The sequence below is a fragment of the Emericellopsis cladophorae genome (assembly GCF_022114955.1).
Source record: "Emericellopsis cladophorae strain MUM 19.33 chromosome Unknown NODE_17_length_331089_cov_116_747350, whole genome shotgun sequence".
Classification (NCBI taxonomy): Eukaryota; Fungi; Ascomycota; class Sordariomycetes; order Hypocreales; family Bionectriaceae; genus Emericellopsis; species Emericellopsis cladophorae.
In genome coordinates, this window is record NW_026250942.1 from 85,591 (window position 1) to 105,603 (window position 20,013).

Consider the following 20,013-nt stretch of genomic DNA (forward strand, 5'->3'; position numbering starts at 1 on the left):
CTCATGCTGGGCGCAGCTCGTGTTGGCCCATTGTGCTGTTTGTCACCTGGTAACTTTCACGGCCAGTGTGAACCTGGGCCATTCTCCTGGCTTTGCGCTATTATTTATCTTGCGTTTTATCCTGGATAATGTCTACAGTCGCACGCGCGTTGGTCTGTCGCTCCACGTGGGATCGACAGTCGTAAGTGGGCTTGAGCCTTGGCGGCGTGGAGGGAGCCACGTCAAAGCGGGTATCCCGCTCTCCAACTACATGAGCCAAAACGAATACGTAAGATCTATTTGTGTAGTTCACTGGATGTCGCCAAGCAGCAGTTGAACCTTGAGCAAGCTTCTTGATGTGGCAGGACTGTTTGGAGAGATAACCGCGCAGCATGCCTCTCCAGCGACCAGTTCAAGCGGCTCGAAATGCGAACACAACCGGGAGAACTGCTTGATCATAGTAACAGCAAACGTCCATTCATACGTAGTAGCCATCTGCTCCCCTGCGACCGTGGCGTTGGGTAAACTCATTCGCTGCAAACTCCTTCGTATCGTTACAAGATTCACTGTGCGCCATCAATCCAGCTGTTCCCAGGTCGTGCATTTCCCCCGCTCAACTTGTCAACGCCGGCTTGACCACCAGACTAGAGACGTTCGCGGCAACAGGTCCAACGACTGGGGTAGTCTGGACTGGGGTAGTCTGGACTGGGGTAGTCTGGAGCATCTGCGTCGTGGTGTCGACCGGATGTGGTTGGGGGCCCGACCAACCCGTCATGCCAATCTATTCGCTGTCGCTACCATCTTCCGCAGCTTCTACCCGTATGTACTCGAGCAGTGACGCAATATATGGGGCCTTTACCCTGCATTAGCTGTCATGCCCAAGACGAGATCGGACCGTGGACTACTTACCAATGCTCTGTTCTCCGCCAGAATCTCAAATAGACGGGGTTGTACTGGCCGGAACAGCCTCTCGTTCCATCCGCCGCGCTCGGATCCGTCAGAGCCTTGTGCTTTCATCAAATCCTCCTCAGCGTCCGTCTTGACGACATTACGCGCCAGGTTGCGGAGGATGAGCACGGCACTCAGAGGGATGCCCGCTGCTTGCGGCGGCAGGTTCGGATTGCGCTCGTCACGCTGTGTCTGGGTCTCCTCGTTGCTGACGGCCAACGTGACAGCGGGAATGACCCACCGCCTGCTCGTGGGCTCCTGCGGCGGCGAGGTGATGTGGGTATTGACGTGGCACGCAAGGTCCTGGAGGTGCATCTTGGTGGGTTTGCGGTACCTGGTGCAGCTCCCCCATGTGCACATGTATTCGCGCTCCACGTTGTCAAACTGCCCTTGCTCGTTGCGTTGGACTCGGAGGTGGTCGGCCATGACGTGATTCCACATTTGCTCTGCATCCAGGTAGAATTTGCCACACTTGAGCAGCGGTCGTGTCGGATCCAGGGTCCATTCGCATTTCTTATACTCAACACCATCTACGCTGAGGGGAGCCGGTCGCGCTCGCAGCCCCTGTATGATGAATCGTTGCTGCTGATCCGCCGGGTCTCGGTGAACTTGCGCATTCGAGTCCTTGTACACAGATGTGCTGTTCCTAATGAAATCGGCCGGTGAGATGAGGGACTGGCCAATGGCCTTGAGGGGTGCCACAAATGCCCCTTGGTACGCTTGCCATGCTGACAGTTGTGTGATGGATGATTGGCTGTCCTCCTCGAAGAATGACCGCACCCATGCGTGCACACGCTCAGGCTCGTCGATCTTGAGAAGCTCTTGTGTGAGATCCTCTGGGATGGACGCTATCTCGTCCCGAGAGGGAATCTTCCGTTCGGGCGCGAGAACCTTCTCCGTCGTCGTCTTTTGGGCGCCGTGAGCAAGCAATCGGGTGAGATGGTCAACGAGAACGTGTGGTGATAGTGAGCGGATGAATTTGTCAACATTGGGGACGACCGCTGTGTATTGATAGAGGAAGTCGAGGCACGCATCCGTCAATTCGTCGTCATTGAGGAGGAGCCAAGAAACAATTCGTTCCAGGGTCTGTGACGGCACATCGCCGAGCTTGTTGGTCGCCTCGAGGTTAACTGAGATGCGTCCCAAAGCACGCAATGCTGTGAGGATGGTGCCTCGGTCATCCGACGTCAGCTGCCAGAGGAGCGTGCGGTACAGAGGGTCGTCAGAGCCGACGTCGAGGAATGGTGTAATCTGCTCTGCCATGTCAAGGGCCATGTGCTTGAGCTCAATGAGGGAATCTTTGGCTGGGAGGTGCATGATGATAATAATCAGATCCTTGAGTGGATAGAAATCAGCCATGTAATGCGCGTTCTCGGACAGCGTCAGCATGTTGCGCAGCGTTAGCACTGCCTCAGTCACAAGAAGTAGCTCGTCCGAGTATCGCTCTGTTTGCATTACATCCGGTAGTTCCTTTTCAATGAGATCGCGGATTCGCTCGATAATGTCAGACGTGCCAGAGTTGCCGTCGAGCAGACCGACATCGCTCGTTGGTTCGGTTGAATCCCAAGACACGGTCCAGTCGATGTGATAGAACAGGTTGCCGACATGAAGCGCCTTCTCAACCAAGCCCTCAGCCAGGCCAGGGAACGAGTCGAAGCGAAATTTGTCGCCACGCTCAAAGGATATCTTGACGAGATGGTTCAACGCGAACGCCTGTTCGGCTGGCACGCGAGATCGAAGAGCATTGAGGCAGCGGGTGTAGATGTTCGGGCCGTCAAAGCCAGCTGTCATGGTTATCAGCAAAGGTCTACCAAGGTTTAGGTGCGCTACTCACTGCCAGGGAGCATGAGTCCTTGATTCGTCTGAGAGGCTTGCCGCTGCTGGCGCTTCGTCTTAAGAAAGTTGTCTGGCGCACTGCTGGGTGTGTGCACCGGCCGAAGTGAGAGCGCCTTGATGTGGCGTGGCTGGTACACTTCGACTTGAGAAGCCATGTTCTCCACTGTCGCTGGTCTATGGAACAGAGAAGGGCCTCGTTGGCCGTGCTGTCCGACTATTCCAGGTGTGTGTTGACTCATGTTGGGCGAGTTCGTGTGGTTTGGCACCTGCTGCGCGGCGGCGGCTCGTGTGCGGCTAGGTCCTGTGTCGGGTTGAAATATCACGCGCTGCGCTGGTGCTTCACGAAGGCCCCGTGACGCGCGAGCGCTGCCTCCGGCATCAATGACGGGCCGTTCTCTGGTTGGTGTGCCATCGTCGCCCGAAGCTGCTGAATCGGGACCACTGGCGCCCACTGCACTTTGACGAATGCCCTTGAAATTCTCTCGCGTACGTGTGAGCAGGCCAGCTCCTTTCGCTGTCACATCCTCGAGGATATCCTTGGGCGGAGGTTCTTGGTTGTGGACGGTGCGGATCTCGAACGCAGCCAGGTTCTTGTAGAATTTCTCCTTCAAGGCAAAGGCTGTCGACGCTTCATTGTGGGAGTGTATACCAAGCTCGTGAGCGATTCTCCTCCACGCGAGCTTCTCTTCCGAGATCTTGTCGTACCCTCCCTGCGCAACGACATGGTTGAAAACCTTGAACAGGTCAAGGTGTGTTGACCCAACCTTGGGCTCAGAGTCCAGAGCGGTGCCGCGCTCAATGTGGAAGTCGCGCAATCGGCGCATAAAGTCCTCGTACTCCGGAGTCCGGTCGATCATGTGCATTGGGCCATCTTGGGGCGCCATGGTGGGCTGTCGCGCAAGCCAAGGGATGTGCGGTCGCGGTCGTCGCCAGCCTCTGGGGGACTCGATTGGCGTCGCAGCGCCACAGTCGCTCGTCCGTATTTCTATGCGCCGATGAGCTGCCGACTGGGGTTGCTAGGAGAGTTGTGGCGCTCGGTTCAATGGTTTCGCGATCGGGGACGATACTCTGCGTTGGCGTCGGCGTTGGCGTTGGCGTTGCCAAAAGCGCGTCGCAAATTGAGCAGACCCAGTAGTCAGCTCTTGCTGCACGTGAGCTGGGGAAAGTGAGCCAATCGGAGGATTTCCTGGCCCCCACTATCAAGCATACACCCACCTTCCTCCCCGGCGTTTCTACGTGTAAGTGGAAAGAGCAAAGGAGGGACACGAAGAGTGCAGAACATATTCTAGAAAGTGAGTTTTTGTCTTTCGCTTAGCATCCATCCTCAAGTTCTGCCAAATCATGATGTCGCCCCCAACTCCAATATCTGGCTGCTCTCTCAGGCGCCTTGAGGTGTACAACGGACAATCATCGCCGCAAGTATACGATTCATCTCACGGCCTGACTATGACGCTTGAAAGCCAATTGCCAGCTACTTCAAGGCCATCTCTAATGCTACTCTGCCATCAAGGCGTGCGACGTGTGGTGAGTCACGACCCGACCCCTGAGCTGGGAACACATGCTCACCCATGACGCGCTGCTAGTTGTCGATTCGTCTCGGTGATCTGCTCCAGTCACCGACTCGCGGTGATCCGATAAGCATGGAAACCTGGCTTCAACAGATTCGTATCTGCGTTTCAGCTGAGCAAAGACTTTCCCTGGAGCTTCAAGATCCTCGAGCCTTCGAAATAGCCGTATGCATGCTGCGCAGAATCGGGTTCGAGATCAAAAACGGCCTCCCTGACTCATCGGTTTCCAGCACGCAATCGAGCACTCTGAAACTTGTTCCAGAGTTGTCCCAGAGTACCCGCCTGTCAGATGTCACTCGAATGACCGAATCGAGGTTCAGCCAAACACAACAATCACTTGATTGTTCATAGGAGAACGATCATCTGGTATCCCAAGCGTCATATATCCCGGGCAGCAACCATACTATTGGAATCAAGAAGCCTTCCCAATCATTCGATCCTTATCATGCCTTGCTAGAAAGATCAATGCAGAGGAGCCAGACTGACTGGAACGGACAAGAGAGTCCACTGATTCGTCATGGCCCAGATGGACAGATATCCGACTTGGCACCATTGCAAAATACGACAACAGCAGAGCTCTCAAGCTATCGAACAATGTCTTTGGACTCACCTTACACTCAGACACATGCGTCATATGCCAAACCGGTTGAAGGCCGCAGTCTATACGAGCAGTCCAACAGCCGGCTGTCGAGACCGCAGTCGCGCGATACTGTGGCCAAGATTCGAAGCCTGTTGCCCCGACCGCGCAAACTGCCATTCTTATCAACAATCGAGAAGCCTGCGGGTGAAGTTTCCGTAAACAACCCGGAAGAGACACGGCCTCCACGAAGAAAGCTGAAAAGCTGCGTCGAGAGGACTGCATCATCGGGGGATCGCCCTCAGGATCCTTCGGCGAACAATATGAAGGACCGCTCCAGTGAAAAAGCCAGAATTGATCTTCAAGCGAGTGCCGACTTGAAAATACGAAAGCACACCAACAGTTTGAGAAGTCCCAGACCAACTGTGAGCTTGCATTCGGGAGCCAAAGAAGGCCAGCCAACTGCCAACCAGTCACAAGCACGCGTGAAAAAGCGAACCAGAACATCGACCACACGGGCTAAGACGAAAGTCGCTAGAGGTCTGACCAGCAAAATACCTAGGAATAAAACCAGCATCAAGGTCTCATCTTCTTCGGAAGGAGTGCCGAGTAGAATCACAAGGTCAAAGGCACGTAGCGCCTTGGTGACGAGCGCAGGAAACGAGGGAGCGAGCCTACCTATGGATCAGACCCCAAAGGACGACAGGGCTGTATCAGTAGCCAATGCGTCAACGCGGCAAACGAGAAAGGCTACACGCGAGGGGCTGTCAGAAGCCATGACGTCTAATACAGCAACAGCTTTCTCAGCGGCAGAGCAGAAACCCCAGATTGCATCAAAACGAGGCAGGGATGCGGAGTCAGTGAGCGAGAAACATTCAGAACCAGCAAAACACGTGAAAAATACACGGGCGTGCAAAGTAAACGCCACGCAAGAGCATGCCGGGAAGAAACCCAAGTTTATCGCTTGTGAGTTGTGTCACGTACGCAAGTGGAAGTGCGATTTGCAGAAGCCATGCTCGAGCTGCCGTACGGTAAGTTCAGGTTGCGCAATCGCATGCAGTGCTAACGTCGGTCAGAGAAATGTTGCGTGCCGACCTAGGAGCGCAACGGGTCCTCAGCGACAACACAGTTCAATAAACGTTGCACATCAGAATGAGAGCGAGCGCGATCCGCCCGAAAACACTAGCCAACTGGTACCTGAAGGCCAGGCTGGACCTTGTGCCAGTGGTGTTCTGTGTGAAGCCCAGGCTGAAATTCAACAACCACGTCAAAGTCTCCGGAGTTCGGGCACCTCGACGCAAAGTCCTCCTACGCAGCTGGACATCCCAATCTTGATCACCGAAACAATGTTGGACCAGGTCAACGCAGTTTCTGCTATCGTGCTGGACCGATTTGAAGCCGATGCCCGCGACAGCAGTGCGCAGGGGAACGCAGAGGCTTTCTATGATCAGCTGATGACCGCAAGGCGAGACTACTGGTACGGGCAGCTCGTGGAGACAGCTCGTTCACCGTGGGCCACAACACTGTAACGATATGTGATGGTGACAACCGAAGATTCCAATAAGATACTTGTCTAATGTAAAACCAATGCAGCAGGGGTAATCCGAGGTAGTCTCAGCAAAGAAAAGCAGAGCAAAGCAAAAGGATCCAAAAACAGGAGTCTTATGTACAATTTTTCCAAACCACCTTTTGAGTCTCGTACGCACCTGTGAGCGAGAATGGGGTTTCTAGGGGTTCATCTTCACGTAATTGCTAGGAAAGATGCCGTGCCTCGATCCGATCATGCCAGTCCTGTTAATCTTGTTAGCTGTCATGTACAAACACTGAGCATGCGTGTAATTTTTGACTCACCACCAGTCGTTCGTGCTGTCTGTCTTCTTGAGCACTGTGATGACATCGCCCTTTTTGAAGCCCAAATCACCGGGCTGGTCGGCGTCAAAGTTGAACATGGCCACCGCCTCGTTCTGCTTCAGCGAAGCACCCTTGTTACCACCAAACTGAGGCTTCGGCGCTGTTGGTCGCCCGGGCCCAGCTCGCTTCTCGCTGGTCTGGCTCGGGTTGTCGCTGTACGAGTACTCGTTGTCAAAGCGGCTGCCGCGCGACGCAAAAGTATTGGACCGGGAAACGCCTGCCCCACCGGAAGAAGGCTGGTCGTACATGTCGTCCTGCCAGGTATTCGAGCGCTTGGGCGCGTAGAAGCTGTCGTCTCCTCCGTATGCGCTCCCGGCACCGGTGCGGTCGGACCGCACGCCCTCGCCGTATGCGCTGCCACTGCGTCCATTCCAGACCACGTTGTCGTGCGAGTCCGAGTAGACGGGGATGTCGTTGTACATGGAGTCGCTGTCGTTCATTGATCCCACCCTTCCGCCGCTGAACACTCTGGAGTTGAGGACGGTCATCAGAGGGGCCGCCTGCGGTGGTGGCGCCACCGACCCGGTCAAAAGCTGCGCCGCAGTGTATCTCGTTCCATACATCTTCTCGTTCGCGTCACGACGCTCAATGATGCCGCCTCCCTCGAGGGACACACCGGCAAACAGGCCCTTGGTCTTGGAGTACGAGAAGACGCCGGCGACACCCTTGAGCGAAGCCGCGCCGGCCGCCTCGGCATTCCTGCCGACCGGACCCGCGGCCAGACTCACGTTGCCGCCCAGTGTCAAGCTGCCAGCCTGCGCAAATGTCTTGACAGCGCTCGCGTCATTGAGGATGAAGACAAAGTCGGTCAACTCGAAGCCGATCTGTCCGCCAAAGCCACCGCCGATCGTCGCAATCGCACTGGGCGCACTCCAGGAGCCGTCAGGCAGACGGGCGACGACCAGCCCGGAACCGAAGCGACCGGACCCGAGGAAACCGGCCTTGAGGACGGTGATGATGGCAAGACCTTTGGCGTTGGAAAGGATGGCCGGCGGGATGACCTTGTCGGGTCCGAAGGCTTGGCGGGGGTTGATGAAGGAGGTGAGGATCTTGCCGCACTTTTTGCATTCGGCTGTCTTCTTGTCAGTGGGGCTGAAGTCGCCTCATGGCATTCTGGGAAAGGCAACGTACACGCCATGGACGATGGCAGGGGGTTGTGCAGGCCCATCTTGACGGTTCGGGCTGCCTGGCGGGCTGCGACAGCGGGCTGTTGTCGAATGCGGGGGGGCTAGGTCGGAAGAGCTGGGAATGGCGTCGCACGGGTTGTAAATGGTGAATTTCGGCGAGCGCTCGTTCTGTCCAGACGTCGCAGAGCGTAGCAGGTCACAGCAACCCGAGTTTGACCGGATGACAGGAGGCAGGAGAGAGAGATGGAGGAGGAGCGTGCGATGACGAGGACGGTGGATGACGGACGGGGTTGGTGATGGAGCAGCACAGCCCACACTGCTTGCGCGGTTGGTTAGGCTTGGCTTGGACGGACGTGGAGCGTGCCCTGGGGAATGATGTTAATTGACCTGTGGCTGGTGAGAGCTAAAACGGGACGCGTGCCTTGTGGCGAAGTGTGGCGGTGCAACCTTAAATGGACCTCTGCGTCATGCCCTTGGCCAGACAGCGCGACGACCCCAAGCACGATCAACGCGGTGATTGATAGTCCCATTCCCCCCGAGAGCACGCATAGCGAACGACCGAACGACCGAGTAGCCCAACATGTCCGAAGCCTACGAGCGCGAGCGCCAGAACAATGACCGGCTCAGCGAGCTCTCCAACAAGGTGTCCGCCCTCAGGGGCGTCACGGTGGACATTTACGACCAAGCCTCCTCGCAAAGCCTCATAGACAACACGGTACATCTGAAACGACCCGCTAGCAAAACAGGGAGGCTGACAGCGTGACCCAGAGCGAGACATTCTCCTCCATGGGCACCCAGATGAAAGGGTCCGCGGGCCGCCTGACACGCATGGCCGCGTCGGGAAACAAGGTCGCGATCATGAAACTGGCGGGCATCTGCATCGTCGTATTTCTCGTATTATACTATGGTCTGAAGCTGATCTTTGGAGGCGGCAAGAGCTGAAAGAGGGGGGGCGGGTGGAAGGCAAGAAAACAGGACATCGTGGTGAATGGGTTCAATACAAGCATCGGCGTTTGGGGATTGCCTTCTTTGACAGGCGAAAAAGGTCAATGCAAGATTTGATTTTTGGTCTCTCATATACATGCATGCGTTGTCCCTTGTTTTTCTCGGTCCGTCATTGCAAAGACGCCTCATGAACGCCCATCATCATGCCCAAACTATTCGTCAACGTAGTCTAAAAAGTCCAGCCACCCGCTTGCTCGCTAGTCTATAAGTGTGGTTTCACTCCGCTGTTCCTGGCTACTGCCAGACGTTCGAGAAGAGGTCCTCCTCCCCGCCGAAGCCTTTGCCGGCACTGCTGCTGTTGTTGGTGTTGCTCGTGGTCGACGCACCGGTGCTGCTAGCCCAGCCGCCGAACTCCTCATCCGCAGCGACCTTGGGCGCAGCGCTGAACCCACCCGAAGTACCGGGCACGATGGGGGTACTGGCAAAGGATCCGCCAGCGTTGCCCCATCCTAGGTCGCTGGATGCCGCGAGAGCAGGGGGGTTGCTGGGAGCAGCGGGCGCGGCGGGCGCAGCTGGCGTCATGACAGCTGGGGCAGGCGAGGAGCTGGCCCATTCGTTGCTCCCCCAGACATCGGCGCCAGACAGGCCACCAAAGGCAGGTGCGGCTGCAGCCTTGGGCGGGGACTGCTTGGGTGGAGCGGGTGCAGGCTGTGAAAGGTTGAAGACGGAGCTCTGCGTCACAGGGGGGGACATGGCTGGAGGGGGCGGGGATCTGGTCTGTGTGACAGGGGCGGACATGTCGAACAGGTCTTGGGAAGCGGCGGGTTTGGCGGGCGCCGCTGCTGGAGCGGCAGGCGAGGCGAAAGAGCCCCAGTCTCCGAAACCACTGTTGGACGGCTTCTTCTGGTGAGCAGGGGGGGACTGAGGCTTTGCGTCGAAGAAGCTGCCGCCTCCCAGACCGCCGAATGCGTTCGCGGTGGGAGGGGCCTTGGATGTAGGTCGGCTGGTGCTGGCACCGAAGCTCGCGAAGGGGTCGGCAGGGGCTGGGGGAGGCTGATGGCTTGCGGTACTGGACATGCTCAAGTTGCTGAAAGCGTCGGTGAATCCACCCGCGGAGCTCTGAGGGGCCGGGCTAAAGCCAGGCGAAGACATGCCACCAAAAGAACCTTGTTGCTGATGCTGGGATTGCGGAGGAGCCTGGGGCTTGGGCGCCGAAGCATAGAGCGACAGGATGGATTGCTTCAGATCTGGTCGCGACTGACCGCCGGGGGTACTGACGCCAGTAGTGCTCGCAGGTCGGGGCGGTGCGGTCGACTCGCCCAAGAAGTCGAGGCCGAGGAGGGAAGAGTTCGATTGCGGTGTTTGCTTTGGAGGCGCCGGGTCCGCCTTGGGTGGCAGTCTGTTGCCCGCAGCCGGGCCCGCGGTGCTAGCGCGAGGAGGACCGCTGCTGTCGCCGCCCAACAAGTCGCCCGTAGGCTGCGACGGGCCTCTGAGAGAAACGCCCTGCCCAGCTGATGGCTTCCGCACGGACTGGCTCTTCTCAATGGCCTGCTTCTCCTTGACGACGCTCAACGGCACGTCGTCATCGCCATCGGCATCGAGGGTGGAGGGGTCTGGTGGCGGCCCTTCCATGGCCCATCGCTTCAGCTCGTACTTTGTGCGGATAAAGTTCTCAATCTTGGACTCGGAGGGGACGTGGCCCGGGGCGAGCTTGGCCTCCCAGTACTTGTTGGCGCGCGCGTTGCCCCAGCTGAGGATGCTCTTCATCTGCTCGTCGGTCCACGAGTCGAGGTCGACGGATTTGACGCGCGAGATGTGTGTACCCATGCCGCGGTGGATGCCGGAGCAGCGGATGCAGACAAATACGCCGAGGTTCCAGCTGGCCCATCGCGGGTCTGTTGTTGGTTAACACACGATGCGGTCAGGTATACAGGGGGCACGCACGCTTGTTCTTCTTGCAGTCGGCGCAGACCTTGTTGGGCTCAAGCTTGAGCAGGCTCTTGATGGTGGCCTGGTTCTGCGCTGCGCGCTCGGCGGAGGGGTTGGGCGGTCGTCGAGACATGTTGACGTTGGCGCTCGCGTCGAGTTGGATGGATGCGGTTGAGGGGGTGGACGACTGGAGGTTGTTGAACTTGAAGATGCTGGCTGCCGCCCCTGTCAGGCCCCGGCACCGGTCGCGTGGGGTCGAGCCTGGTGGGTGGTCCGTGCGGGATCTGGCTGGCAGTGGCAGTGACAGTTGGCTGCTGGCTGCTGGCACAAAACATCGCTCTTGTTGATGCCCAAGTTGATTATGAGCACATGACATGAATTTGAGATGGAATTCTAAACACTTGGTGGAATTCACCTTCTTGAAGATTCTGGTCTAGGTGAAAACGACTTGTCTATGATTTAGGGCAATGATTACGTGTAGACATGAGAAAAGGTGCGCTATGCATTGGAACTTCCAATTGAGCGCGTTATCATACATATAACAACGCTTGAAATACTATTGTAAATTGCAAATTATTCTTCTTGTCCTCCTGTCGCATTTGGGATACTTGTTCGAGCTAGCAGACTGTGACGCCTATGGTGCTCCACCTCCCGGGTGGGCTGAATGGAATCGAATCAATGATGCAACATCCACATTAACGATCGCCACCACGAGAACTGCGTGTCATCCAAACAGCCTTGTGATTTGTCATTGTTTGTCTTCTTTTGTGCCTCAGACGTATCACACAGTTTTATATGACAGCCCGGTGATGCGCCCATCATTGTTCACCTCCATCATCTACGCGACAGCGAACACCACGAGACTCACCACCGCCAGAACAGGCATCATTAGATTTGCACCAGCAGCAGCAGCAGCATCGGTTCCGCGCCACATGTCCTTCCTCAGCAACCTCTTCTCCTCCTCCTCCAACAGCGCTTCCAACATGTCGTATCCCGACTCGCGCACTGCCGACGAATGGCGCGCTGTCCTCAATAAGGAGCAGTTCCGCATTCTGCGCGAGAAAGGCACCGAGGCCCCCGGCTCAGGGACCTACGACAAGCACTACCCATCCGACGGCGTCTACACCTGCGCGGGCTGCGCAACGCCCCTCTACAAGGCCAACCACAAGTTTAAGTCGGGCTGCGGCTGGCCCGCGTACTTTGACAGCATCCCCGGGGCCGTGACCCGGCATGAGGATCGGGCGTTTGGCATGACGAGGACGGAGATTGTCTGCAGCAACTGCGGTGGCCATCTGGGTCACGTCTTCAAGGGAGAGGGGTTCCCCACCCCGACGGACGAGAGACACTGCGTCAACAGCGTCAGCCTAAACTTTACCCCCGAGGACAAGAAGGCTTGAGCGATCTGGCTTGTCATTGTGAATTTGCGTGCGATGAGCGGGGAGTTGGTGGTTGGAGACGTTGCAGTATGTACATAGCTGGGGCTTGAACTGGTCGAGTCGCATCAATATGTGAAAAATTGCCGATACATTGATTGATACATTGACCATGATAGTTCCCCTGGAACTCCCACGGAGACTATCGACGGCGCGTACACGTCCATAGGCATTTATTGTCAAGACACAATAACAAGCTGGTCCAGGCGGGCTCACACCGTGCACCAAGACCTGCCCATCGCAGACACTGCAGATGAGCACTCGCGAGACGGATAACGAGCCTCTCAGCTAACGCACAGCACAGCGATGCAAGCTGCAGAGGCAGTGACATCGTTCTCAAGGTTATTGGAAAGGCCTCAGATGTTCCTCAGTTCGTCTTGATGGGCCAAGTTGCCTATTTGCGAGGCCACAGCCTCAGAGGAGACTGGCGCGCAGGACATGTTTGGCAGCACAACTGGTCAGCAACGAGAGGACGACATGAGCGTCGAACGGAAATGGTTCTGCCAGAAAACTACCAAAAAAATCCGGGGAAGACCTGGAGTCTGGAGAAGAAGATGGAAACATCGACCCCAGAGGCCAGAGTCCAGACACGCAAATTGCATGTGAAAGCCGCCACGTACCGTAACCGGCCACGGGCGGCGCCAAGTCCGACTGGCCCCACTTGTCGCGACGAGCCTCGGTCGGTCGGTGGCTGATGTCACGGCGGGTATTGCTCCTCCAGAACCATCACATGGATCCGCGGCTGGCAGCACATCTTTGCCATCCGTATAAGCAGCTCCTCCATTTATAACTCTATCATCCTCGCTGTCTTACATCCTCTACCATCTCAACACAAACCACAAAACATTGACAAAATGGGTGGTATGTATCCCCAGAGGACCTAGAGGGCCCTAGACGCGCGCGCGCACTGCCTGCGCAATGTACAAGAACACACGCGCTGACACAGTGTAGCTCTCGACAGAATCTCACAGATTGGAGGCCAGGTGTCTGGCAACCCCACCGCCGGCGGCGTCTCCAAGATCCTCGAAAAGCGTCCCGACGATGTCGTCGTCACCGCCTGCTGCCGCTCCGCCTTCACCAAGGGCGGCAAGGGTGGCTTCAAGGACACGCCTGCCCAGGACATCATGGCCGGTGTCCTGCGCGCCATCATCGACCGCTCCAAGATCAACCCCGCCCTCGTTGAGGACATTTGCGTCGGCACCGTCCTCGCCCCCGGCGGTGGCGCCACCGAGATGAGGGCCGCCAGTCTGGTCGCTGGCTTCCCCGAGTCGGCCGCCGTCCGGACCCTCAACAGGCAATGCTCGAGCGGTCTGCAGGCCTGCATCGATGTCGCGCACCAGATCAAGTCGGGCATGATCGATGTCGGCATCGGCGCAGGTGTCGAGAGCATGAGCACGCAGTACGGGTAGGTTCACAGTCTTTCGCACGCGTGGCTATGGGCGACTGCTAACAGGCACTAGACCTAATGCCGTGACCGAATTCTCCGAGCTCCTCGAGTCGCACCCCGAGGCCGCCAACTGCAAGGTCCCCATGGGCGTTCTCTCCGAGAACATGGCCAAGGATCTCAGCATCGGCCGCGACGCACAGGACAAGTTTGCCGCCGGCTCGTACCAAAAGGCAGCCAAGGCCCAGCAGGAGGGTCTTTTCAAGGACGAGATTGTGCCCCTCAAGGCCAAGTTTGAGGACCCCAAGACGGGTGAGACCAGGGAGATTGTCGTCGACAAGGACGACGGTATCCGCCCCGGCGTGACTGCTGAGTCGCTGGGCAAGATCCGCCCTGCGTTCGCCAAGGACGGCAGCATCCACGGTGGAAACGCCTCCCAGATCTCCGATGGCGCCGCCGCCGTCCTGCTCATGCGTCGCGACGTCGCCGAGAAGCTCGGCCAGACCATCCTGGGCAAGTACGTCGCCGGCTCCGTCGTCGGCGTGAAGCCCCTCCTCATGGGCCAGGGTCCCTGGAAGGCCATCCCCCGCGCCCTCGAGCTGTCGGGCATCTCCAAGGACGACGTCGACATCTATGAGATTAACGAGGCCTTTGCCTCGCAGTGCCTGTGGTGCGCGAACGAGCTGGGTATTCCCCAGGAGAAGATCAACCCCAAGGGCGGCGCCATCGCCTTTGGCCACCCCCTGGGCTGCACTGGCGCGCGACAGGTGTCGACCCTGCTGTACGAGCTGAAGAGGACGGGCAAGAAGGTTGGCAACACGAGCATGTGCGTCGGCACGGGTATGGGCATGAGTGCCACCTGGGTGGCCGAATAGAAGACATCCACAGCTATATGTACAACTGAACGAAATGAAAACATTGCATTATCAAAAGGGTTAGGCAAGTATTAGCCAAGATCTGACACAGAAGAAGGAGAAGGAAGAGAAACAATGACCGATCTCGCCGCTGGAGTGACCAACGGTCGCCCTGGGCTTGATACCCCAGTGAGCCATCAGGTCAACTAGAGAAATGAGCGGCCGCTACACAATACAGAACGATGATACAACCGCATTGCTGTGCTGGTCAAGCGCCTTTCTGTCCATCATTCCATAGCAGTAAGCCTCCCCAATGTACTGAAAACACTGTCGTCCTTCTGTTCCCCCATCGTAATGTCTCAAGATCACAGGCACTGATAATTCTCTCAAGATCGCAACTACATCTCCTGGCTTGCTGTCCAGTGTTCCTAATCCAACATAACCCTTGGGCGTCACAAAGCACTTTCTCCCCTGCTGGATGTCCATGGCTTTCCCCAGACGCCCGGAGACAACTGCAGCCTCGTCTCTCACCTCCGCCGCGAGGTTACGCCCGTCCTCTTCTTCAGCATTTCTTTCTGTCCCCATCACCGGACCAAACTTGTCCCAGTGCTGGTTGAACTTTTCGCAAAACTCGTAGGCGTCCCAGCCCGCGCCCAGGCCAAGCCAGTACGCTATGGCCTGGAAAAGACCTGTACGCTTCTTCATCTCGAGCCATTGCTCCTCCAGTGGCCGCAGGACCTCCGCCCGGCGGCCTTGCCAGCCCAATAGCTCGTGCTTTTTGGTGTGCCGCTCAAGGTAATGGCGCCAGATCTGGTAGGCGGCATCAAGAAGCCGCACGCCCTGTATTTCAGGCCCGAGCAGTTCGTCTTGGCTCGCCTGGGGACTGCTCGCCAGACCACGACCGCCCGATGCTATCAGCCACGGTGCATCTCCAAGACATGGCGGGGATTCGTCGGGATCCTCTGCCTGCCTCTTTCTTGCCAGTCGGCAGAAATACTCAACCTCTGAAAGGAAGTAATGGTGCGAAACTTCAGTAGGCTTGTGGTGTGGGGACACTGGGGTCTCATAGACATGCTCGCCTACTTTACTGATGGTATCGATGAGCGTTCCGGTAATGACCAGCGAAGAGTCAACGACGTAAGACTCGGTTGATCCCTCCCAGATTGGGCTCCCTCTTGCGTAGCCGGCAGTGAAGAGTGGTTTGCTGGACTGGCCGTATCCAAAGGGGCAGAGAAGTTGAGAAGTCCAGTCGGGAACCCACGAGGGAAGGTCCTTGAACTGTTTCGAGTGATTTTGAGAGAATAGCAGAACATCGGGGTAGTCCCTCGCAATTGCCTCCGCAAGTTGTGTGAAGATATTTTGCACCGACTTTTCATAGCTGACCTCGACACGCTCCATAATCGTGTCATTCTCATCTGGCAGCGCGAGCAAGGAGTATAGACAGTCACGCGGATTACCCGCGCGGAACTTTTGCAAGTCTTGTTCCTCGGTTAGTGGAGTGCCTGTGTCGGCCACGTTAAACTTGGTCAACAGGTGGAACATGGGCATACGTGTCTGGCCCTGTCCATGGATGGTTCTTCGCGTACTGAAGACTCGATTCACGAAGCGGCAAAGTCCAATGGCGGAGATAATGTCATCGACCTTTGGAAAATCTTTACCCACGTCCTCGGCCGTCAGATTGCCGGCTCGGTAGGCTAGGAACATGGTGAAGAGTAGTAACACTCGCTCGAATTGGTCAACATGCCACGCATTGTGGCCGCACACGAAATGCAGGGTACCTGACAAACATGCTTCTTGGACGATCCACATCCGACCAAATAACTGGCGCGAGCAGATATCCATGAAGCCTCTGAGGGCCATGTCATCCTGCATCGCCATGACAGCCTCTCTCAACACGTCACGGTCTTGGATCAGATTACTGGGGACAGGCTTGGACTCTGGGTTCGGTGCGGCGACTGAAAGGCGGAGGGCATCGAGAGTCGGGTAGTCGTGATCGCATAGGCGCAAATAGGCAGGTTTGGCGTCTTCTTCGAGGTGCATCATGAATGAAACGAGTCGGTCTGCTTCCAAAGTGGACGGCCCTAGCCATGCCAGCACTTGCTTTGCTTTGGAGTAGATCTCGCCCATGTGTCTGACCAAATGCCCCTTTTCAGCGTTGTTGGCCTGGTTGATGCATAACTGGTCAACGAACAATGGCTTGTCCGTATGTGTCCTCAGCTGGAGCAGTATTCCCTCCAACACGGCACTGATGAGAAGGACGCCCACAACCTTAGCGCCCTCCCTCACGAGAATCGGGCGGTCGAGTGTCGAGCGTTTGCCACGTTCCTCAGGCGACAGAGCGCGCTCGTGACCAGTCCAGCAGTAGGACAGAGCTTCATAGACGATGGGGTTTTGGAAGGGGCTTTCGACAAACTCGCCCTCAAGAGTCGCGTTGTTAGCTGCACCTGCGGCTTGACCTAGAGGAGAGCCATCATAAGATGAAGCGGCTCTTGTTAGCAGCTTGAATAGTCGGAAGAACCCAGGTTGCAGGGTAACGTAGGAGTATTTTGGCGCGTCCAAGTCCTGCATTATATGTTGCACTTTGGAAGTGGTGTGTAGTTTCCGTTGCATTCGACAAGCGCACAGCAATAGTACAAATGATGAACAGAAAGCGGGGCAGAGGCACGACGCCACGAAATGATGGTCGAGACTCAAGAGCCTGGCTCGGGGCCACGAGTCTGCCGCGGCTACGGTAGCCAATTGCCGCTTCCGCCTGTGCGGTTCCGACTGGCTGGGAACGGCCGCGACTGGCCCGTGCTTCATACAACCAGGCTGCGCCGCGGGAGCATCAAAGTTGGAGGCTGACCCTCGCTCGATTCAAGATCGTGACCAGGCTGACCGACTCCCGGGAAAGGGGAACCGACGAGATGGTCCACCTTTAGCCATGGCAAGGGACCAATCACCGGTCGTCGTCGCCCTGCCAGAGGCAGATTGACGATCCTGTCCTGACTACGGGGTGGAGTTGCACATGAGAAAAACGTGGGGAGAGTTAGACCAGCAAAGACCCCTCCGTGCCTTACAGAGCCCAACGAGTAAGGAGTGTGGGGTACGGATACTGTCGTGCTTTATTTACCTGACTCGCGGAAAAGGTCAATGTATCTGTTTGTTGGGGGGGCTCGCTTATTGTAGAGCCCTCCAGCCATGGGGAACGTATCCGATGTGCATGTCACGTTCTGTCACACTTGTGGAGTCAACCCTACGGGTAGCAGTAAATCTATAATAAGTACACGTAGAAGTGCAATCCAAGTATACCTCTCGAAGGTTTCTCTCTCTCCCCCTCCCTCTCTTTCTCGCCAGGTCACGCAAAGCGATATCAAGTGAGGCCAAAGAAATCATCAGAATGGTGGCCGTCGAACACATTCAGCAGGCCTTAGCCGCCTCCCTCATTGTAAGCACCAACTCCTAGGGCCGCAGTTCGCGGTGTAGAGTACTGAGTAATTATCATCGCCTACAATCGCGCTGACCTCCATCTCTCCAGTACTTTTACCCTGTCGCGCACTTCGCACGCACCTTTGGCCCGCTTATCGAAAAAGGTGTCAATACTTTCGAGCACCAGAGCCTTACCTCCAGCAGTGACTTACAGGTTGTGACGAGAGCCAACATCGACACTGTCTACTCCCGGGCCGTGATCGACCTCTCCGAGAATGATGTCCTCATGACCATACCCGAGATCCCGGACGTCAGGACCCACATCTTCCCGTTCCACGACTTGTAAGTCAGCGGCGATCCTCAACCCTATTTCCCCCCCTGATATTGGCTGCAAATGTAGACTACCGACTGACTGTACCGTTACAGCTACGGCAATAGCTTTGCCATCTTGGGCAGCTTCAACAACGCGAGCGAGGGCTCGTGGCGCCTGACCCTCGGGGAGCCCGGCCAAAGCGCCATCGAGATATCCGACCATGGTGATTCCTGCGACCCAGACGCGGTCACAGGCACAGTCTACTTCCCAACGACGTACGGATCCATTTTCCCGCGCCTGCTCCTCCTCAACGAGCCCGACGACCAGCGCGCCATTGCCGACATCCAGAAGAAGCTGACCCTGCAACAGATCCCGCGCAGGAAGAAGGACCGGCATGGCAAGGGTGCTTCTCGAATCGGCAAAGGCGCCCCCCGCTTGACCACGGACCTCATCAACGTCTCTGGCCTGTCGCCCGGAAGCTACCTCTCACCCGCAGCGTACGACAGGGCCAACATAACCATGCTCCTGGATGTTGCGCATCGTCTCATCAAGTACAACCTCCCCGTGAGCCAAGAGATCGTCAACGACCAAGTCCTCCGGAATCTCTCCATCGCGGGCGCAAAAGGTAAAAAACCCTACTCCATTCCCTGCAACGTCAACCTCGACACCGTCCGCGCCCTGGTCCAGGCCCGTCTCGACGCCGCACTCGCCGATCCTGGCAACTATGGCGCCCCCAGTGACGACTCGCGCGCCGACTGGCGATGGTTTGAGCGTCTCGGTGACTTCGGCCTAGGCTTTGACTGGCGCGCGCAGATCACGTCCCAGGGCTATCTGGGTATCACCACGGAACAGTATCTCGCCCTGATCTACACGGGTGGCAAATCCCCCATCGGCGCCATGTCCCTGGTTGAAGGGGAGGCTTTCGTCTGGACGTTCAATGGACGTCCTCCGCTAGAGAAGCCTGGCGGCTTCTGGAGTCTCACGGTCTACAACGCGGAGGGTTTCCTCGTATCAAACCAGTACAACAGGTTCGGTCTGGGTGACCGAAGCAACCTGACATACGCAAACGGAGAAGAGGTCTATCCTAGCGGAGCTAGGGAGATGCCTGCGCAGGCCCAGAATGAGAATGGGGATGGATCTTTTCAGATCCTGCTGCAGAGTGTTGACAACCCCCCGCCCGCGAACTGGACGAGCAACTGGATTCCGACGCCTGCAGAGAGCAATGCAACTTTCTTTATCAACAGTGCGTAATCCCTTCCTCCGCAATGGCTCGATTATGATCCTCAGAAACACTGACAATTCCCATAGTCCGCTTATACGGCCCGACCGAGGAGTTGATTGACGGGCCGTACGATTTCCCCGTGCGCACCAAGGTCGACGCCATCTCGCAGTAGTATGCTCGTCACACAAAATGGTGATACTATTGCTGTACTATTCTGTTCCGGAGACTAGAAGCTGGGGCCCAATCAAGCTCACTGCCAACAGGACTCCAGGAGGCATGTAACCTCAGTATAGCAGTAACGGGACAGTATAGAACTGCGAGTTGAGGAGTATCTGCTTTATGTAAAGTCCTTGGAAGAACACCCATCAGTTCTACAAAACTCGAACGGTAATTCCAATTCTGTTCTATGCAGCTTTTGGAAGATTTGTAACAAATGCAGAAATGTTGAAGTGAGTGAGGCAGTGTATGCCATGAAGAGGAATAGGGCCTGACGGATCAACAGTGCAATGTAGCTTACTTACGCAGGAAGCTGCGAAAAGACGCAGATGACGTGGATTAGCGACGTAATGTGGCCGAAGA

At 56.7% G+C, this 20,013-nt stretch overlaps 8 protein-coding genes across 8 annotated transcripts; 4 read left to right on the top strand and 4 right to left on the bottom strand.

Moving 5' to 3' along the window:
- Window positions 1–760: 760 nt before the first annotated feature.
- Window positions 761–3,647, bottom strand: J7T54_005096 (uncharacterized protein; the record flags this gene model as incomplete). The annotated part of the gene is made up of 3 exons (XM_051505832.1): window positions 761–832; window positions 889–2,711; window positions 2,762–3,647. The coding sequence occupies 3 exons, from the start codon at window positions 3,645–3,647 to the stop codon at window positions 761–763; spliced, it is 2,781 nt and encodes a 926-aa protein (XP_051362742.1).
- A 2,988-nt stretch (window positions 3,648–6,635) lies between these two features.
- J7T54_005097 (SH3 domain-containing protein-like protein) lies at window positions 6,636–7,987 on the bottom strand (the record flags this gene model as incomplete). Its single annotated transcript, XM_051505833.1, has 3 exons — window positions 6,636–6,699; window positions 6,760–7,891; window positions 7,951–7,987. The coding sequence occupies 3 exons, from the start codon at window positions 7,985–7,987 to the stop codon at window positions 6,636–6,638; spliced, it is 1,233 nt and encodes a 410-aa protein (XP_051362743.1).
- A 539-nt stretch (window positions 7,988–8,526) lies between these two features.
- On the top strand, window positions 8,527–8,888 carry J7T54_005098 (Protein transport protein-like protein; the record flags this gene model as incomplete). Its single annotated transcript, XM_051505836.1, has 2 exons — window positions 8,527–8,661; window positions 8,715–8,888. The coding sequence occupies 2 exons, from the start codon at window positions 8,527–8,529 to the stop codon at window positions 8,886–8,888; spliced, it is 309 nt and encodes a 102-aa protein (XP_051362744.1).
- Window positions 8,889–9,185: 297 nt separating this feature from the next.
- J7T54_005099 (stromal membrane-associated protein 1) lies at window positions 9,186–10,953 on the bottom strand (the record flags this gene model as incomplete). The annotated part of the gene is made up of 2 exons (XM_051505837.1): window positions 9,186–10,786; window positions 10,836–10,953. The coding sequence occupies 2 exons, from the start codon at window positions 10,951–10,953 to the stop codon at window positions 9,186–9,188; spliced, it is 1,719 nt and encodes a 572-aa protein (XP_051362745.1).
- A 799-nt stretch (window positions 10,954–11,752) lies between these two features.
- On the top strand, window positions 11,753–12,217 carry J7T54_005100 (putative MFS-type transporter C16A3.17c; the record flags this gene model as incomplete). Its single annotated transcript, XM_051505838.1, has 1 exon — window positions 11,753–12,217. The coding sequence occupies one exon, from the start codon at window positions 11,753–11,755 to the stop codon at window positions 12,215–12,217; it is 465 nt and encodes a 154-aa protein (XP_051362746.1).
- An 890-nt stretch (window positions 12,218–13,107) lies between these two features.
- Window positions 13,108–14,512, top strand: J7T54_005101 (3-ketoacyl-CoA thiolase; the record flags this gene model as incomplete). The annotated part of the gene is made up of 3 exons (XM_051505839.1): window positions 13,108–13,114; window positions 13,205–13,658; window positions 13,714–14,512. 3 exons carry the CDS (start codon window positions 13,108–13,110, stop codon window positions 14,510–14,512), a joined length of 1,260 nt encoding a protein of 419 aa, XP_051362747.1.
- Window positions 14,513–14,856: 344 nt separating this feature from the next.
- Window positions 14,857–17,059, bottom strand: J7T54_005102 (uncharacterized protein; the record flags this gene model as incomplete). Its single annotated transcript, XM_051505840.1, has 2 exons — window positions 14,857–14,865; window positions 14,948–17,059. The coding sequence occupies 2 exons, from the start codon at window positions 17,057–17,059 to the stop codon at window positions 14,857–14,859; spliced, it is 2,121 nt and encodes a 706-aa protein (XP_051362748.1).
- Window positions 17,060–17,870: 811 nt separating this feature from the next.
- Window positions 17,871–19,606, top strand: J7T54_005103 (uncharacterized protein; the record flags this gene model as incomplete). Its single annotated transcript, XM_051505841.1, has 4 exons — window positions 17,871–17,918; window positions 18,009–18,241; window positions 18,326–19,455; window positions 19,521–19,606. The coding sequence occupies 4 exons, from the start codon at window positions 17,871–17,873 to the stop codon at window positions 19,604–19,606; spliced, it is 1,497 nt and encodes a 498-aa protein (XP_051362749.1).
- Window positions 19,607–20,013: the final 407 nt, after the last annotated feature.